This window comes from Nerophis ophidion, linkage group LG01, assembly GCF_033978795.1.
Source record: "Nerophis ophidion isolate RoL-2023_Sa linkage group LG01, RoL_Noph_v1.0, whole genome shotgun sequence".
NCBI lineage: Eukaryota > Metazoa > Chordata > Actinopteri > Syngnathiformes > Syngnathidae > Nerophis > Nerophis ophidion.
Window position 1 is genome coordinate 16,837,823 of NC_084611.1, and position 16,087 is coordinate 16,853,909.

The following is a 16,087-nucleotide window of genomic DNA, read 5'->3' on the forward strand; positions in this document are numbered from 1 at the left end:
GTTTGATCGGCCGTTTTACTGCCGTGTCACAAACACCGTTTGGAAACGATTAAGGTATGTAAATAAACATTTGCAGAATCTTTTTGTGTAAATAACTAATTTACAACGTACGTATCTCTGACTTAGTCAGTTGGATGCGGCTAACATATGGACAAATACTTTTTTTCCTTCCAAAATTTCGTGGGTGTGGCTTATACCTTGGCTTGTGGGTCCATGACCATGACTTCTGTTTTGTTTGATCGGCCGTTTTACTGCCGTGTCACAAACACCGTTTGGAAACGATTAAGGTATGTAAATAAACATTTACAGAATCTTTTTGTTTAAATAACTCATTTCACAAGGTATATATCTGCGACTTTATAGTCAGTCGGGTGCGGCAAATATATGGACAAATACTTTTTTCTTCTAAAATTTAGTGGGTGTGGCTTATACCTTAGTGTGCTTTATAGACCAGAAAATAGAGTACTTTAAAATAAGCTTGTGGGTCCATGACCATGACTTCTGTTTTGTTTGATCGGCCGTTTTACTGCCGTGCCACAGACACCGTTTGGAAACGATTAGGTATGTAAATAAACATTTGCAGAATCTTTTTGTGTAAATAACTAATTTACAACGTACGTATCTCTGACTTAGTCAGTTGGATGCGGCTAACATATGGACAAATACTTTTTTTCCTTCTAAAATTTCGTGGGTGTGGCTTATACCTTGGTTTGCTTTATAGACCAGAAAATAGAGTACTTTAAAATAGGCTTGTGGGTCCATGACCATGACTTCTGTTTTGTTTGATTGGCCGTTTTACTGCCGTGCCACAGACACCGTTTGGAAACGATTGAGGTATGTAAATAAACATTTGCAGAATATTTTTGTGTAAATAACTTATTTCACAACGTATGTACCTCTGACTTATAGTCAGTTGGATGCGGCTAACACATGGACAAATACTTTTTTTCTTCCAAAATTTAGTGGGTGTGGCTTATACCTTTGTTCGCATTATAGACCAGAAAATAAAGTACTTTAGAATAAATTCGTGGGCCCATGACCATGACTTCTGTTTTGTTTGATCTGCCGTTTTACTGCCGTGTCACAAACACCATTTGGAGACGATTAAGGTTGACATTTACAAAATCCTTCATCTGCGGCTTATATACGGAATCATATTTGTTTTTTCTTATAATCTGATGGGTGGAAATTCAAAACTAGTGTGCTCTATAAAATGAAAATGAAACCCACAATAATCGCAGTGAATAACATGCATGCACCATTTAAAATTAACTTTAAAATCAATTTTTTAGGAGTTTTAACCCAAGTATTTGAAAGTGAAATCTGCTTCTAAATTGCCCGAGTAATTGGGATTAATCTGCTAATGTTTTGTCATTCACTTTGGCAACCTCGGCTTGCTGATTGCAGCTAAGGCAGCATAAGAAAATGAATGCCTCCAAGCTTGATGACTCCTTACCTGGGTGTCAAGTGACGTGGGGCCGGCCCGCCTCATAGCAAGGGCCACCAATAGAACCCCTGCTGAGCTCAGCAGGAACACGGCCAGGAGGACCAGAGCGCAGCGTAGTCGTTGGTCTCTTGGTAGAGTTTTGCGCCGGGACTTAAAAGAGGTGTTATGTAGCGACGTGTTGTCCTCCATGCTGCTCCTGCGGCTCTCCCTCCAGCAACTCCCTGACACACTCTCCATTTATCATTTTGAAGTCGCCCACGTCGAGCTCTTATGGGCAAGACTTCCTCCTGTGGGTGTATTACACAATGACTTGTTGTTGACTCACACAATAGGCAGGCACAATAGGTGTTCTACTGCAAGTACTACTACGAAAACTAAAGCACCTGCACGGTAATTAACCTTCACAGGAAGTGAAACTTCCCCTCGATCAGTATTAAGTTGGCCTCTGCTTCCTTGCAAAACTCTGCTAGCAATCCAATTGTGTCCTCAAAATTGTACACACAATACCCCATTTTCTACCGCTTATTCCATTTGGGGTCACGGGGGGCGCCGGTGCCTATCTCAGCTACAATCGGGCGGAAGGCGTCGTACACCCTGGACAAGTCGCCACCTCAGCGCAGCACTCTCTAACTTGTCTTATGAAAAGTTTTCGATAAAGATATTGCATAAAAACAATAGAAAATAATCTGTTCCAAACAACTACAGTCAACTTTTTTGAAGAAGAAAACATTACACGACTGTACATAGTATCATTTGTCTATAACATTGTTATAAGTACACCTCTGCATAGCTATGTATTCTTATTAACACTAAAGAAAATAACTAATTTAAAATATATAATCCGAAAATTACTTTATTAGCATTGTTTTTTAGTTTGTAAGACAAAATATTGAGTGCGTGAATTTGCCTGAAATGGAAAAAAATATTATTTCAATCAATCAATCAATGTTTACTTATATAGCCCTAAATCACTAGTGTCTCAAAGGGCTGCACAAACCACCACGACATCCTCGGTAGGCCCACATAAGGGCAAGGAAAACTCACACCCAGTGGGACATCGGTGACAATGATGACTATGAGAACCTTGGAGAGGAGGAAAGCAATGGATGTCGAGCGGGTCTAACATGATACTGTGAACGTTCAATCCACAATGGATCCAACACAGTCGCGAGAGTCCAGTCCAAAGCGGATCCAACACAGCAGCGAGAGTCCCGTTCACAGCGGAGCCAGCAGGAAACCATCCCAAGCGGAGGCGGATCAGCAGCGCAGAGATGTCCCCAGCCGATACACAGGCAAGCAGTACATGGCCACCGGAACTATGAACATTTTGACAGACTACAACCATTTGATTCTGAAAAATGTCATAAATAATAAAAAAGTCAACACTTTAGCCTACAAAACACAAATGAATAAAACAATTTGTGTTGACATTTGAGACGAACTGTCCGTCACATGACTCCGTTTGATCAATCCAACGTCCGCGTTGGCGAGTGACCTTTAAACCCCATTCCCCCCAGTCAAAACCCAGCCAAGCAGTCACATGACCGCACTCAAACTGCACGCTGGAAGAACTTGGCGAGGAAAGTAACTGCATCACTAAAAAGCAGTTTTGCCGGAGAAAACTGCCACGCCGGCGAGAAATTTTGCAAAAATGGCGGGTGTGCGGACATCAGCAATGACGAGTTGACAAAAATAAGGCCCCTGACTTCAACCTCGCTTTTATTTTGTAGGAACGGATAACGGATGCAGGGCTGCAGCTGTCCATTATTTTAGTAGCCCTGTAACGAGCGGCGGGAGGGAAGGGAATTAATAGAATAGGATAGAATAGAAAGTACTTTATTGATCCCTGGGGGAAATTCAGCACCACAGTTCACTCACAATAAACAATAATAAAAATAAATAATACATAACATATATTATATATATAATATATGAATAATATAAATATATTCTACATTTAAGTGCAGTCAAGGAACATATGTATTATATGTCGGTATGAAGGACCTCCTGTGTCGTTCTGTGTTACATTTTGAGTAAAATAATATCTGATGACTGGAAACGTGCAGCTGGGTAGGGCACGGGAACGACCACAATAATAATAATAATAATTAATCCATCCACTTCTACCGCTTATTCCCTTCGGGGTCGCGGGGGGCGCTGGGGCCTATCTCAGCTACAATCGGGCGAAAGGCGGGGTACACCCTGGACAATTCGTCACCTCATCGCAGAATAATAATAATAATAATAATAATAATAATACATGGGAACAGAGAACAATGATCGAGCACAAGAACCAGGAGCCAGCACTCAGTGGCAGACAGGGGAAGTGAAACTACAAAATAAGAGCACCGGACAGAACTTCAACACCACACACACGGGGTGAAAACAACACAAGTCCAACAGTCCAAAGAAATCCTGTTTTATCGAGTAATCGAATAAAATGCGACGTTTGGGGAAAATAGTGGAAATTATTTCTTCTAACGCCAAAACAACTCGTCGTAACATTTTCACCTACTAAATTTTAAAAGAATAAGCCACACCGGACTGTAAGTTGCAGATATAAACGTATTAACGTTTTATAAATGTTTATTTACATACCTTAATTATTTCCAAACAGTGCCGGTGACAAGGCAGTAAAACGGCTGATCAAACAAAACAGAAGTCATGGTCATGGACCCACGAGCTGCGGAAGCTAGCTCTCCAATCAGCTAAACCGGCGACGTTTTGGTGAATTTGCTGAGGAATTTGGGAACCTGAAACGATACAAAAAGAATGGCTAGCATGTTGGCTAATGCTAACTACGCTAGTTTGACAACATTACGATAGCACGTAGAAATATGCATGAAAAACACTCCTACGGACATCACACATGGGACGCTTCAGCAAGTAAGAATTGTTTTAGCTATATTGTAAAACTTACTCATGTGGCTTGGAGACATGAATGCAGAATCCATACAAGTAGAAACGCTATGGACGGTTTTACTTCCAGTTCAGGGCATCAAAAAGATGGCAGTAAAGTACAAACAATAAGTCTCTCCGCTTGGGTTGAATAGAAACTATTGAACAACACATTGTGGCCGTCGGCGAAGAAAAATCCGTCACGTAGCCGCGCTGTTTCATAAGCCGCAGGTTTCTAAGCGTAGGAATAAAAAAAAATTGTGGCTTATTGTCGGGTATTTATGGTAACCCTTAAACGAATCTGTCAGTGTGAATGTACAAACTCATGCTCACTTCATCTTTTTGCATTGGCTCTACTGACCCCTGAATTATTATCTGTTGGCTGAGTTATTGAAGCACACGTGGACCATAAGGTAAGGAAGGTAAAAAAAACAACAACAAAACTGTAGCCAGAGGAAGCAGGTATTAGGATAATAAAGCTAAAGTTAATTGTCAGACACTAGGTGTGGCGAAATTTTTATCTGCATTCGACCCATCCCCTTATTCACCCCCTGGGAGGTGAGGGGAGCAGTGAGCAGCAGCGGTGGTCGCGCCCGGGCATCATTTTTGGTGATTTAAAGGCCTACTAAAATGAGATTTTCCTATTTAAACGAGAATAGCAGGTCCATTCTATGTGTCATACTTGAACATTTCGTGATATTGCCATATTTTTGCTGAAAGGATTTAATAGAGAACATAGACGATAAAGTTCTCAACTTTTGGTCGCTAATAAAAAAGCCCTGCCTTTACCGGAAGTATGTGCGCATGACATCACGAGTTGCAGGGCTCTACACATATTCACATTGTTTATAATGGTAGCCACCAGCAATAAGAGGAATTCGGTCTGAGAAAGTGACAATTTCCCCATTAATTTGAGCGAGGATGAAAGATTTGTGAATTAGGATATTAATAGTGAAGGACTAGAAAAAAAAAAAAAAGCGACGGCTCCGGGCGGCGGCAGTGTGAGCGTTTCAGATGTAATTAGACACATTTACTAGGATAATTCTGGAAGATCCCTTATCTGCTAATTGTTTTAATAGTGTTTTAGTGGGATTTTAAAGATTGTAAAGACATACATCGAGGTTGGATGGCTGCGGTGAACACGCAGTGTCTCAGAGAGAAGCCGAGGAGCCAAGCTCACAGCTGCGTTTTCTGACAGCTGCTGCAGGACGACGAATAATCCACTGATGTCTCCGGTAAGATATATATCACAATTTCCCCATTCAAAAACATGCTGGTTGACGTAGAGAAAACATGTTCACTTGACCGCTCTGCTTCACAATAAACAAAGAAACACCGGCTGTGTCTCGGTGCTAAAGACAGCTGCAATCCACCGCTTTCCACCAACAGCTTTCTTCTTTGACGTCTCCATTATTAAATGAACAAATTGCAAAAGATTCAGCAACACAGATGTCCAAAATACAGTGTAATTACGCGATGAACAGAGACGACTTTTAGCCGTGTTTGGTGCTACGCTAATATTTCCTGACAGTCCTTGACGTCACGCCTACGTGTCATCATTTCGCGACGTTTTCAACAAGAAACTCGCTGGAAATTTAAAATTGTAATTTAGTAAACTAAAAAGGCCGTATTGGCATGTGTTGCAATGTTAATATTTCATCATTGATATATAAACTATCAGACTGCGTGGTCGGTAGTAGTGGGTTTCAGTAGGCTTTTAACCCCCAGTTCCAACCAATGATGGTGAGTGCCAAAGAACCAAAAGTAAACAGAAAGACTGATCAAGTGCGATAAATTGAGTGATGTCGTCTTTAACAATGTAACACTTACACATTCAACAAGGCATTAATTGTGTGTTTGATATCTGGGCCAACGAGTGGAGACGCGAACATGACCCCGCCTGTTTGAATAAAACATTTGTGATGCAAGTCCAAGGTATGAAACAGACTTTGACAAATTGTTTCTGCACGTTTGCCGCTTTTTACTGTGAAATGTGCGGGTAATGTTGCATCATCCATCCATCCATCCATCATCTTCCGCTTATCCGAGGTCGGGTCGCGGGGGCAACAGCCTAAGCAGGGAAACCCAGACTTCCCTCTCCCCAGCCACTTCATCTAGCTCTTCCCGGGGGATCCCGAGGCGTTCCCAGGCCAGCCGGGAGACATAGTCTTCCCAACGTGTCCTGGGTCTTCCCCGTGGCCTCCTACCGGTTGGACGTGCCCTAAACACCTCCCTAGGGAGGCGTTCGGGTGGCATCCTGACCAGATGCCCGAACCGCCTCATCTGGCTCCTCTCGATGTGAAGGAGCAGCGGCTTTACTTTGAGTTCCTCCCGGAAGGCAGAGCTTCTCACCCTATCTCTAAGGGAGAGCCCCGCCACCCGGCGGAGGAAACTCATTTCGGCCGCTTGTACCCGTGATCTTATCCTTTCAGTCATGACCCAAAGCTCATGACCATAGGTGAGGATGGGAACGTAGATCGACCGGTAAATTGAGAGCTTTGCCTTCCGGCTCAGCTCCTTCTTCACCACAACGCATCGGTACAATGTCCGCATTACTGAAGACGCCGCACCGATCCGCCTGTCGATCTCACGATCCACTCCTCCCCCACTTGTGAACAAGACTCCTAGGTACTTGAACTCCTCCACTTGGGGCAGGGTCTCCTCCCCAATCCGGAGATGGCATTCCACCCTTTTCCGGGCGAGAACCATGGACTCGGACTTGGAGGTGCTGATTCTCATTCCGGTCGCTTCACACTCGGCTGCGAACCGATCCAGCGAGAGCTGAAGATCCCGGTCAGATGAAGCCATCAGGACCACATCATCTGCAAAAAGCAGAGACCTAATCCTGCGGTCACCAAACCGGAACCCCTCAACGCCTTGACTGCGCCTAGACATTCTGTCCATAAAAGTTATGAACAGAATCGGTGACAAAGGACAGCCTTGGCGGAGTCCAACCCTCACTGGAAATGTGTTCGACTTACTGCCGGCAATGCGGACCAAGCTCTGGCACTGATCGTACAGGGAACGGACCGCCACAATAAGACAGTCCGATACCCCATACTCTCTGAGCACTCCCCACAGGATTTCCCGAGGGACACGGTCGAATGCCTTCTCCAAGTCCACAAAGCACATGTAGACTGGTTGGGCAAACTCCCATGCACCCTCAAGAACCCTGCCGAGAGTATAGAGCTGGTCCACAGTTCCACGACCAGGACGAAAACCACACTGTTCCTCCTGAATCCGAGGTTCGACTATCCGACGTAGCCTCCTCTCCAGTACACCTGAATAAACCTTACCGGGAAGGCTGATTGCATCATCGATCTAGTAATGTTGCATCATCAATCTGGTAATGTTGCATCATCACGCATGTAGACATGTTGCGAAATGTCAGCCGCGTTTGACAACGTTTGTCTTTTTTTCGCGCTGGAATCATCCCAAAACATTTCCCATCTTCCCTAAGCTCTTTGTGGCTGCTTTGCACGGCTCTCACCTGTGCAGGAACACCACTATGTCCGCCTGTTTCACACGTGAAAACAATCGCCCGGGCAATAAAATACCAATACGATGCTTTTTCACCCCCCTGATCAAATTAATCAATTTAATGGATGAAACATTGCAGCCCTCAATGTATTTGTGAAATATAATAACACACCAGAGCAGTGTTTTTCAACCACTGTGCCGTGACATACAGTCTGGTGTGCCGTGGGAGATTATCTCATTTCACCTATTTGGGTTAAAAATATTTTTTGCTAAGCAGTAATTCTAGTCTGCAAATGATGTGTTGTTGTTGAGTGTCTAGACCATGTAATACTCTTCCATATCAGTAGGTGGCAGCCGGTAGCAAATTGCTTTGTAGAGTGGGAAACAGCGGGAGGCAGTGTGCAGGTAAAAAAAGATGTCTATTGCTTAAACCAAAAATAAACAAAAGGTGAGTGCCCATAAGAAAAGGAATTGACGCTTAGGGAAGGCTATGCAGAACGGACTGGCTACAAAGTAAACAAAAACAGAATGCTGGACGACAGCAACGACTTACTGTGGAGCAAAGACGGCGTCCACAAAGTACATCCGAACATCAATCAATCAATCAATGTTTACTTATATAGCCCTAAATCACTAGTGTCTCAAAGGGCTGCACAAACCACTACGACATCCTCGGTAGGCCCACATAAGGGCAAGGAAAACTCACACCCAGTGGGACGTCGGTGACAATGATGACTATGAGAACCTTGGAGAGGAGGAAAGCAATGGATGTCGAGCATGACATAACAATCAACAATGTCCCCACAAAGAAGGATAAAAACAAGTGAAATATTCTTGATAGCTAAAACAAAGTAGACGCGGGAAATATAAGACATGAGACTGCTGCAGGAAAATGCCAAAAAAAGAGAAAAAGCCACCAAAAATAGGCGCGCAAGACAGGAAGTAAAAGACTACACACAGGAAAACGGCAACAAGTGAAAACAAGTCAAGGTGTGATGTGACAGGTGGTGACAGTACACCTACTTTGAGACAAGAGCTATAGTCATGCATGCTTGCTTATGCTTTAAAGCATGGGTGTCAAACTCTGGCCCGCCGTGTAATTTAATTTGGCCCTTGAGGCAATATCAATTTAGCATTAGAACTGGCCTGCCGGTGTTATAACACCGCATTCACCGCTAATACTCATACTTGCCAACCCTCCTAATTTTCCCGGTAGACTCCCGAAGTTCAGTGCCCCTCCCGAAAATCTCCCGGGGCAACCATTCTCCCGAATTTCTACGGATTTCCACCTGGACAACTATATTGGGGGCGTGCATTTAAGGCACTGCCTTTAGCGTTCTCTACAACCTGTCGTCACGTCCGCTTTTCCTCCATACTAACAGCGTGTCACATAATATTTGTGGCTTTTACACACACTCAAGTGAATGCAAGGCATACTTGGTCAACAGCCATACAGGTCACACTGAGGGTGGCCGTATAAACAACTTTAGCACTGTTACAAGTATGCGCAACACTGTGAACCCACACCAAACAAGAATGACAAACACATTTCGGGTGAACATCCGCACCGTAACACAACAGAATAAATACCCAGAACCCCTTGCAGCACTAACTCTTCCAGGAAACTTCAAGCAAACTGACCAATAATTAACATTTTATTCATGCGTTTTCTCTTGCTACTTCAAAGCTTCATTATTGTTATTTTATTTTCAAATGTATTATTAGCCTGTGGAAAAAATTTGATATTTACCTCAGAAGATTGCAAATAGAAAAAAAGGCATAACATTTTTTCTTTTATTTTATTTGATATGCCATTGATATTTATTTATTTATTATTATTTGAAACTGGATTTTGCATGTCACTTAAGTTATATAAGCCTTACTTGTTCGATATTTCATGCAAAACTTGTTTGGGTCCCTATTAAAAGGTTAATTTGTTCAACCTTGGCCCGCGGCTTTGTTCCGTTTAAAATTTTGGCCCACTCTGTATTTGAGTTTGACACCCCTGCTTTAACGTCATATCCAACAATTGTGACAACCACTTCTTCCTGTCAACTGAGTTTGGTTTTTGAATGATTTCTGCTGGTGGTGTGCCTTCGCATTTTTTCAACGCCAAAAATGTGCCTTGGCTCAAAAAAGGCTGAAAAACACTGCACCAGAGTATGGGAAGTGTATTGCAGTAGATCCACTAAGGCAGGGGTTTCAAACTCAAATACAGAGTGGGCCAAAATGTAAAACTGAACAAAGCCGCGGGCCAAGGTTGAAAAAAGTAACCTTTTAATAGGGACCCAAACAAGTTTTGCGATGAATATTGAACAAGCAAGGCTTAAATAGGGCAGCACAGTGAAACAGGGGTTAGTGCATCTGCCTCACAATACGAAGGTCCTGAGTAATCCTGGGTTCAATCCCGGGCTCGGGATCTTTCTGTGTGGAGTTTGCATGTCCTCCCCGTGAAGGCGTGGGTTCCCTCCGGGTACTCGGATTTCCTCCCATGCAACAGGCAGAGCTTATATAACGTAATAGTGCAAAATCAACTTTCAAAAAAGAAACGAAAAAACATCAGCGGTATATTAAATAAAATGTAATTAAAACAAATAATGCCTCTTTTCTATTTGCAGCCTTCCGAGGTACATATCAACATTAACTTTTTCCACAGGCTAATAAATTCAAAAATAAAATAAAAATTAAGTGGGCGGGGTTTGGTGGTAGCGGGGGGTGTATATCGTAGCATTCCGGAAGAGTTAGTGCTGCAAAGGGTTCTGGGTATTTGTTCTGTTGTGTTTATGTTGTGTTACGGTGAGGGTGTTCTCCCGAAATGTGTTTGGTCATTCTTGTTTGGTGTGGGTTCACAGTGTGGCGCATATTTGTAACGATGTTAAAGTTGTTTATACGGCCACCCTCAGTGTGACCTGTATGGCTGTTGACAAAGTATTGTAGTCCGGGTGGAAATCGGGAGAATGGTTGCCCAGGGAGATTTTCGGGAAGGGCACTAAACTTCGGGAGTCTCCTGGGAAAATCGGGAGGGTTGGCAAGTATGAGTATTAGCGGTGAATGTGGTGTTACCGGCGGGCCAGCTCTAATGTTAATTTGATATTGCCTCAAGGGCCAAATAAAATGAAACGGCGGGCCAAATTTGGCCCGCGGGCCAGAGTTTGACACCCATGCACTAAGGGTTAACAGGTAAAACATTGAATTGCTAATATTATTCAACCCGATTCTAAATTGTAATAATTATCCAAATAATAAAAATAAATAAATCCCTATGCAAGGCTGCTTGTATCGGACATTTCACACGCACACCGATATCATTCGAAACCCTGATTTTTGCTGCTCCCTCACCGATATCAGTATCGGCTCCAAACATCCCTTTAGTTCATGGCCGCATGACTGAATGTGGTCACTTTCACATCCTCATGCGCCTCGCTGACCTTTTACCCCTCAAATGTCAAACTTCTCAAGACTCCTTCAGTCGACAAAAGTCGAGGCCATTGTTGGCCAACGCAGAAAATGAAATTTTTTATGTATCCCCCGCAGAAATTACTCTACTTTCCTGAGCTGGATGCTCGGGCGGGCGTGATACAGCTCCCTCAGGCTGCGGCACTGAGGCGTGGGAATATTACTCTCACCTTGTCACAACATGTATCAAATAGTTGTGTTGTCACGACTAACCCAGATGACAATGCAAACCGCTGTAATTATTTAGTCAACAACACCCACACTTGAGGAATTGCAGTCTTCCTATTATGTGTGGGAGGACACATGAGTAAACATTTAATCGTCATGTCATCACTTCTGCTTTCCATGAAGTCCTCAACTCAGTATGAACAATCCAAACGTGAACCCGGTTGCTTCTCAAGATTATATTGCTAAATTATTGTCTTGTCATTGACAATACAGTATATCTGCATATATGTACAGTGGGGCAAAAAAGTATTTATTTAGCCAGCGATTGTGCAAGTTCTCCCACTTAAAATGATGATAGAGGTCTGTAATTTTCATCATAGGTACACTTCAACTGTGAGAGACAGATTAGGAAAAAAAATCCAGGAATTCACATTGTAGGGATTTTAAAAAAATATATTTGTAAATTATGGTGGAAAACAAGTATTTGGTCAACCATTCAAAACTCTCACTGATGGAAGGAGGTTTTGACTCAAAATCTCACGATACATGGCCCCATTCATTCTTTCCTTAACACGGATCAATCGTCCTGTCCCCTTAGCAGAAAAACAGCCCCAAAGCATGATGTTTCCACCCCCATGCTTCACAGTAGGTCTGGTGTTCTTGGGATGCAACTCAGTATTCTTCTTCCTCCAAACACGACGCGTTGAGTTTATACCAAAAAGTTTCTATTTTGTTTTCATCTGACCACATGACATTCTCCCAATCCTCTGCTTTATCATTCATGTATCCACCTTGGTATAAACTCAAATCGTCGTGTTTGGAGGAAGAAGAATACTGAGTTGCATCCCAAGAACACCATACCTACTGTGAAGCATGGGGGTGGAAACATCATGCTTTGGGGCTGTTTTTTTGCTAAGGGGACAGGACGATTGATCCGTGTTAAAGGGGAACATTATCACAATTTCAAGAGGGTTAAAAACAATAAAAATCAGTTCCCAGTGGCTTGTTTTATTTTTCGTAGTTTTTTTCAATATTTTACACCTCCCGGAATATCCCTAAAAAAAGCTTAAAAGTTCTTGATTTTCTCTATTTGCGATGCGACTGTCCATTTCCCTGTGATGTCACACAGTGCTGCCAATACAAACAACATGGCGGTTACCACAGCAAGATATAGCGACATTAGCTCGGATTCAGACTCGGATTTCAGCGGTTTAAGCGATTCAACAGATTACGCATGTATTGAAACAGATGGTCGGAGTATGGAGGCAGATAGCGAAAACGAAATTGAAGAAGAAATTGAAGCTATTGAGCAAACAGGTATTGACGCTATTCGGCCATAGCATGTATGTACCTAATGAAGTGGCCCATAGCATGGCTGACTTATTAACATCGCCGGTAAAATGTGCGGACCAAAGGATCAGGACTTTTGCATCTTGTGACACTGGAGCAACTTAAATCCGTCGATTCGTAAGTGTTTGTTTCGCATTAAATGTGGGTATCTAGTTTCAAATGTACATACAGCTAGCGTAAATAGCATATTAGCATCGATTAGCGCACCATGTTAGCATCGATTAGCTGGCAGTCATGCCGTGACCAAATATGTCTGATTAGCACATAAGTCAACAACATCAACAAAACTCACCTTTGTGATTTCGTTGACTTAATCGTTGCAAATGCATCTGCAGGTTATCCATACATCTCTGTGCCATGTCTGTCTTAGCATCGCCGGTCAAATGTGCAGACACTTTGGTACATTCAATGGGGGTCTGGCGGCAGATTTCTTGCCAGTGGTGCAACTTGAATCCCTCCCTGTTAGTGTTGTTACACCCTCCGACAACACACCGACGAGGCATGATGTCTCCAGGGTTCCAAAAATTAGTCGAAAAAACGGAAAATAACAGAGCTGAGACCTGGTGTTTGTAATGTTTTGAAAATGAAAATGGCGGGTGTGTTACCTCGGTGACGTCACATTCTGACGTCATCGCTAAAAGACCGATAAACACAAAGGCGTTTAATTTGCCAAAATGCACCCATTTAGAGTTCGGAAATCGGTTAAAAAAATACATGGTCTTTTTTCTGCAACATCAAGGTATATATTGACGCTTGCATAGGTTTGGTGATAATGTTCCCCTTTAAGGAAAGAATGAATGGGGCCATGTATCGTGAGATTTTGAGCCAAATCATCCTTCCATCAGTGAGAGCATTGAACGGTTGACCAAATACTTATTTTCCACCATAATTTACAAATAAATTCTTTAAAATTCCTACAATGTGAACTCCTGGATTTTTTTTTCACATTCTGTTTCTCACAGTAGAAGTGTACCTATGATGAAAATTACAGACCTCTGTCATCATTTTAAGTGGGAGAACTTGCACAATCGGTAGCTGACTAAATACTTTTTTGCCCCACTGTGTATATATATATATATATATATATATATATGTATATATATATATACTGTACAATATTTGCACGTGCATCACAAGGAGTCATTGAGCCACCTGTCAATCAATCTTTCATTGCCCGAAGCATCTTTCTGCCAGTCGACATGCCACCTGAGATTAGCCATGACCCGGCTATAGTTACTTCCTGCACTTTGTTGCCAGGCACCAAACTGCTTCTTGTTGTAGACATGCACGGTTTCAGAGACAGCTGGGTAGTCTACAATGCTGCGTAACAGCGTGTCCAGTTGTGCCCGCACACCTGGATATTTGATGGCCACGTCATGAAGTTCCTCCTTGTCCTGTGTCAGGTCTGCAGCGGAGAAGGACAAAAACATAATTATTTCCTCTAATACAAGTTGGTAATATGGAGGTTCATTTGTGTCCGTATTACAAAAGCGTTTTTTCGACAATGAATTTATGTGACTGAATTTTTTTTGCGTTAGATTTTGTTCAACATAATTTTTTTACAACAACTTATTCTGGCAATTTAATTGAAAAAAATGGAGAAAAAAAATTGCGAGACATGTTTTACCGCTTGTCCATCTCAGTGTGGTAGGGGGGCTGGAGCCTATCCCAGCTGCACACTGAAAAGTGTTTGAAAATTAAGCTTGTCAAAATACAGAGCTTTGAAATGCATTGTGTAAAAAAATCAGTGTAAAAATTCAGTGGGAAAAAATTCAATGTGTAAAAAAACTAACTGCATAAAAAATCCAGTGTGTAATCATTCAGTGTATACAAAGATGTGTACAAAAAAAAGTGGGTAAAAAAATCGGTGTAATAATTCAGGGTAAAAAATGTGTTTAATATTCAGCGTAAAAAAAATCTGTGTATAAAAATTTAGTGTAAGAAAAATCAGAGTATAAAAAGTCAGAAATGTATAAAAAAATTAACTGCATAAAAAATCCAGTGTAATTATTCTGTGTATACAATGATGTGTATAAAAATCAGTGGGTAAAAAATCAGTGTAAAAAATTCAGGGTAAAAAATGTGTTTAATTATTCAGCGTAAAAAAAAAATCTGTGTATAAAAATTCAGTGTAAAACAATTCAGTGTAAGAAAAATCAGTGTATAAAAATTCAATGTATAAAAAAGAAATTCAGTGCATAAAAAATCCAGTGTGTAATAATTTAGTGTATAAAATTATGTGTATAAAAATCAGTGTGTAAAAAAATAGTCTATAAAAATTAAGTCTAATAATTCAGTGTAAAAAATCAGTATATGAAAATATATGTAAAAGTTCAATGTAAACAAATCAGTCTAAAAAAAATTGTGTTTGATATTCAGCGTAAAAAAAAATCTGTGTGTAAAAAAATCAGGGTATAAAAATTCAATGTATAAAAAACTCCCTGCATTAAACAAATCCAGTGTGTATTAATTCAGTGTATAAAAAACAGTGTGTAAAAATGTCAGTATAAAAAAAATAGTGTATAAAAATTCAGTCTGTAATAATTCAGTGTAAAAAATCAGTGTATAAAAATTCAGTGTAAAAGTTCAATGTACACAAATCAGTGTATAAAAAATCTGTGCAAAAAAAAATTTGCTGGATAAAAAAATCCATTGAGTAATAATTCAGTGTATACAATTATGTGTATTAAAATCAGTTTAAAAATGTGTATATGTAATGATCTAATAAGGTAATGTATATTTATATATATTTTTACAGTGTCTGTAAAAATACATATTATTTAATAATTCTGTAATAATATAATTACACAATTTATCGTAGATATTTTTACAGTGCTTGTAAAATATATAAATTATTAATAAATAATTATACAATATAATAAAGCAATTTATATTCAAAACACTTTTTAAAGTGTCTGTAAAAATATATATATTATGACATACTAAGGAATTGTTTTGTTTTTTACAGCTTATGTAAAAATATCTATTATCATTAAATAATTATGTAATGATATATTAAGGCAATTCATACTTATATATTTTTTTTACAGTCTGTAAAAATATTTATTGTTAATAAATAGATATGTAATGATATTAAGCAATTTATATTTATATATTAGTTTGTAAAAAATATACATTATTAATAAATACTTGTGTAATGATATAAGGCAATTTATATTTACATATTTCTTTAAAGTGTACGTAAACAAATACACATTATTAATAAATAATTGTGTAATGATAAAACAAGGCCATTTATATTTATATATTTGTTTAAAGTGTACATAG

General features: G+C 40.5%; 2 protein-coding genes across 4 annotated transcripts in view; both read right to left on the minus strand.

The window, feature by feature from the left end:
* Positions 1 to 1,636, minus strand: part of LOC133554143 (tumor necrosis factor-like) — an 11,665-nt gene extending 10,029 nt beyond the window's left edge. Inside the window, exon 1 of the mRNA XM_061906364.1 lies at positions 1,457 to 1,636. Within this exon, the coding sequence (XP_061762348.1) occupies positions 1,457 to 1,636 (180 nt within the window). The remainder of the gene's footprint in view (positions 1 to 1,456) is intronic.
* Positions 1 to 16,087, minus strand: part of arsk (arylsulfatase family, member K) — a 48,841-nt gene that overhangs the window by 9,681 nt on the left and 23,073 nt on the right. Inside the window, exons 8-9 of one of the 3 annotated variants that reach the window (XM_061897480.1) lie at positions 14,154 to 14,204; positions 1,457 to 1,734 (exon numbers count right to left, since the gene is read on the minus strand). In XM_061897480.1, the coding sequence (XP_061753464.1) occupies positions 1,688 to 1,734; positions 14,154 to 14,204 (98 nt within the window). In that variant the 3' untranslated portion in view covers positions 1,457 to 1,687. Of the gene's footprint in view, positions 1 to 1,456; positions 1,735 to 13,872; positions 14,205 to 16,087 lie in introns of those variants that run through there. The other 2 variants (XM_061897470.1, XM_061897460.1) reach the window with 2 other exon arrangements.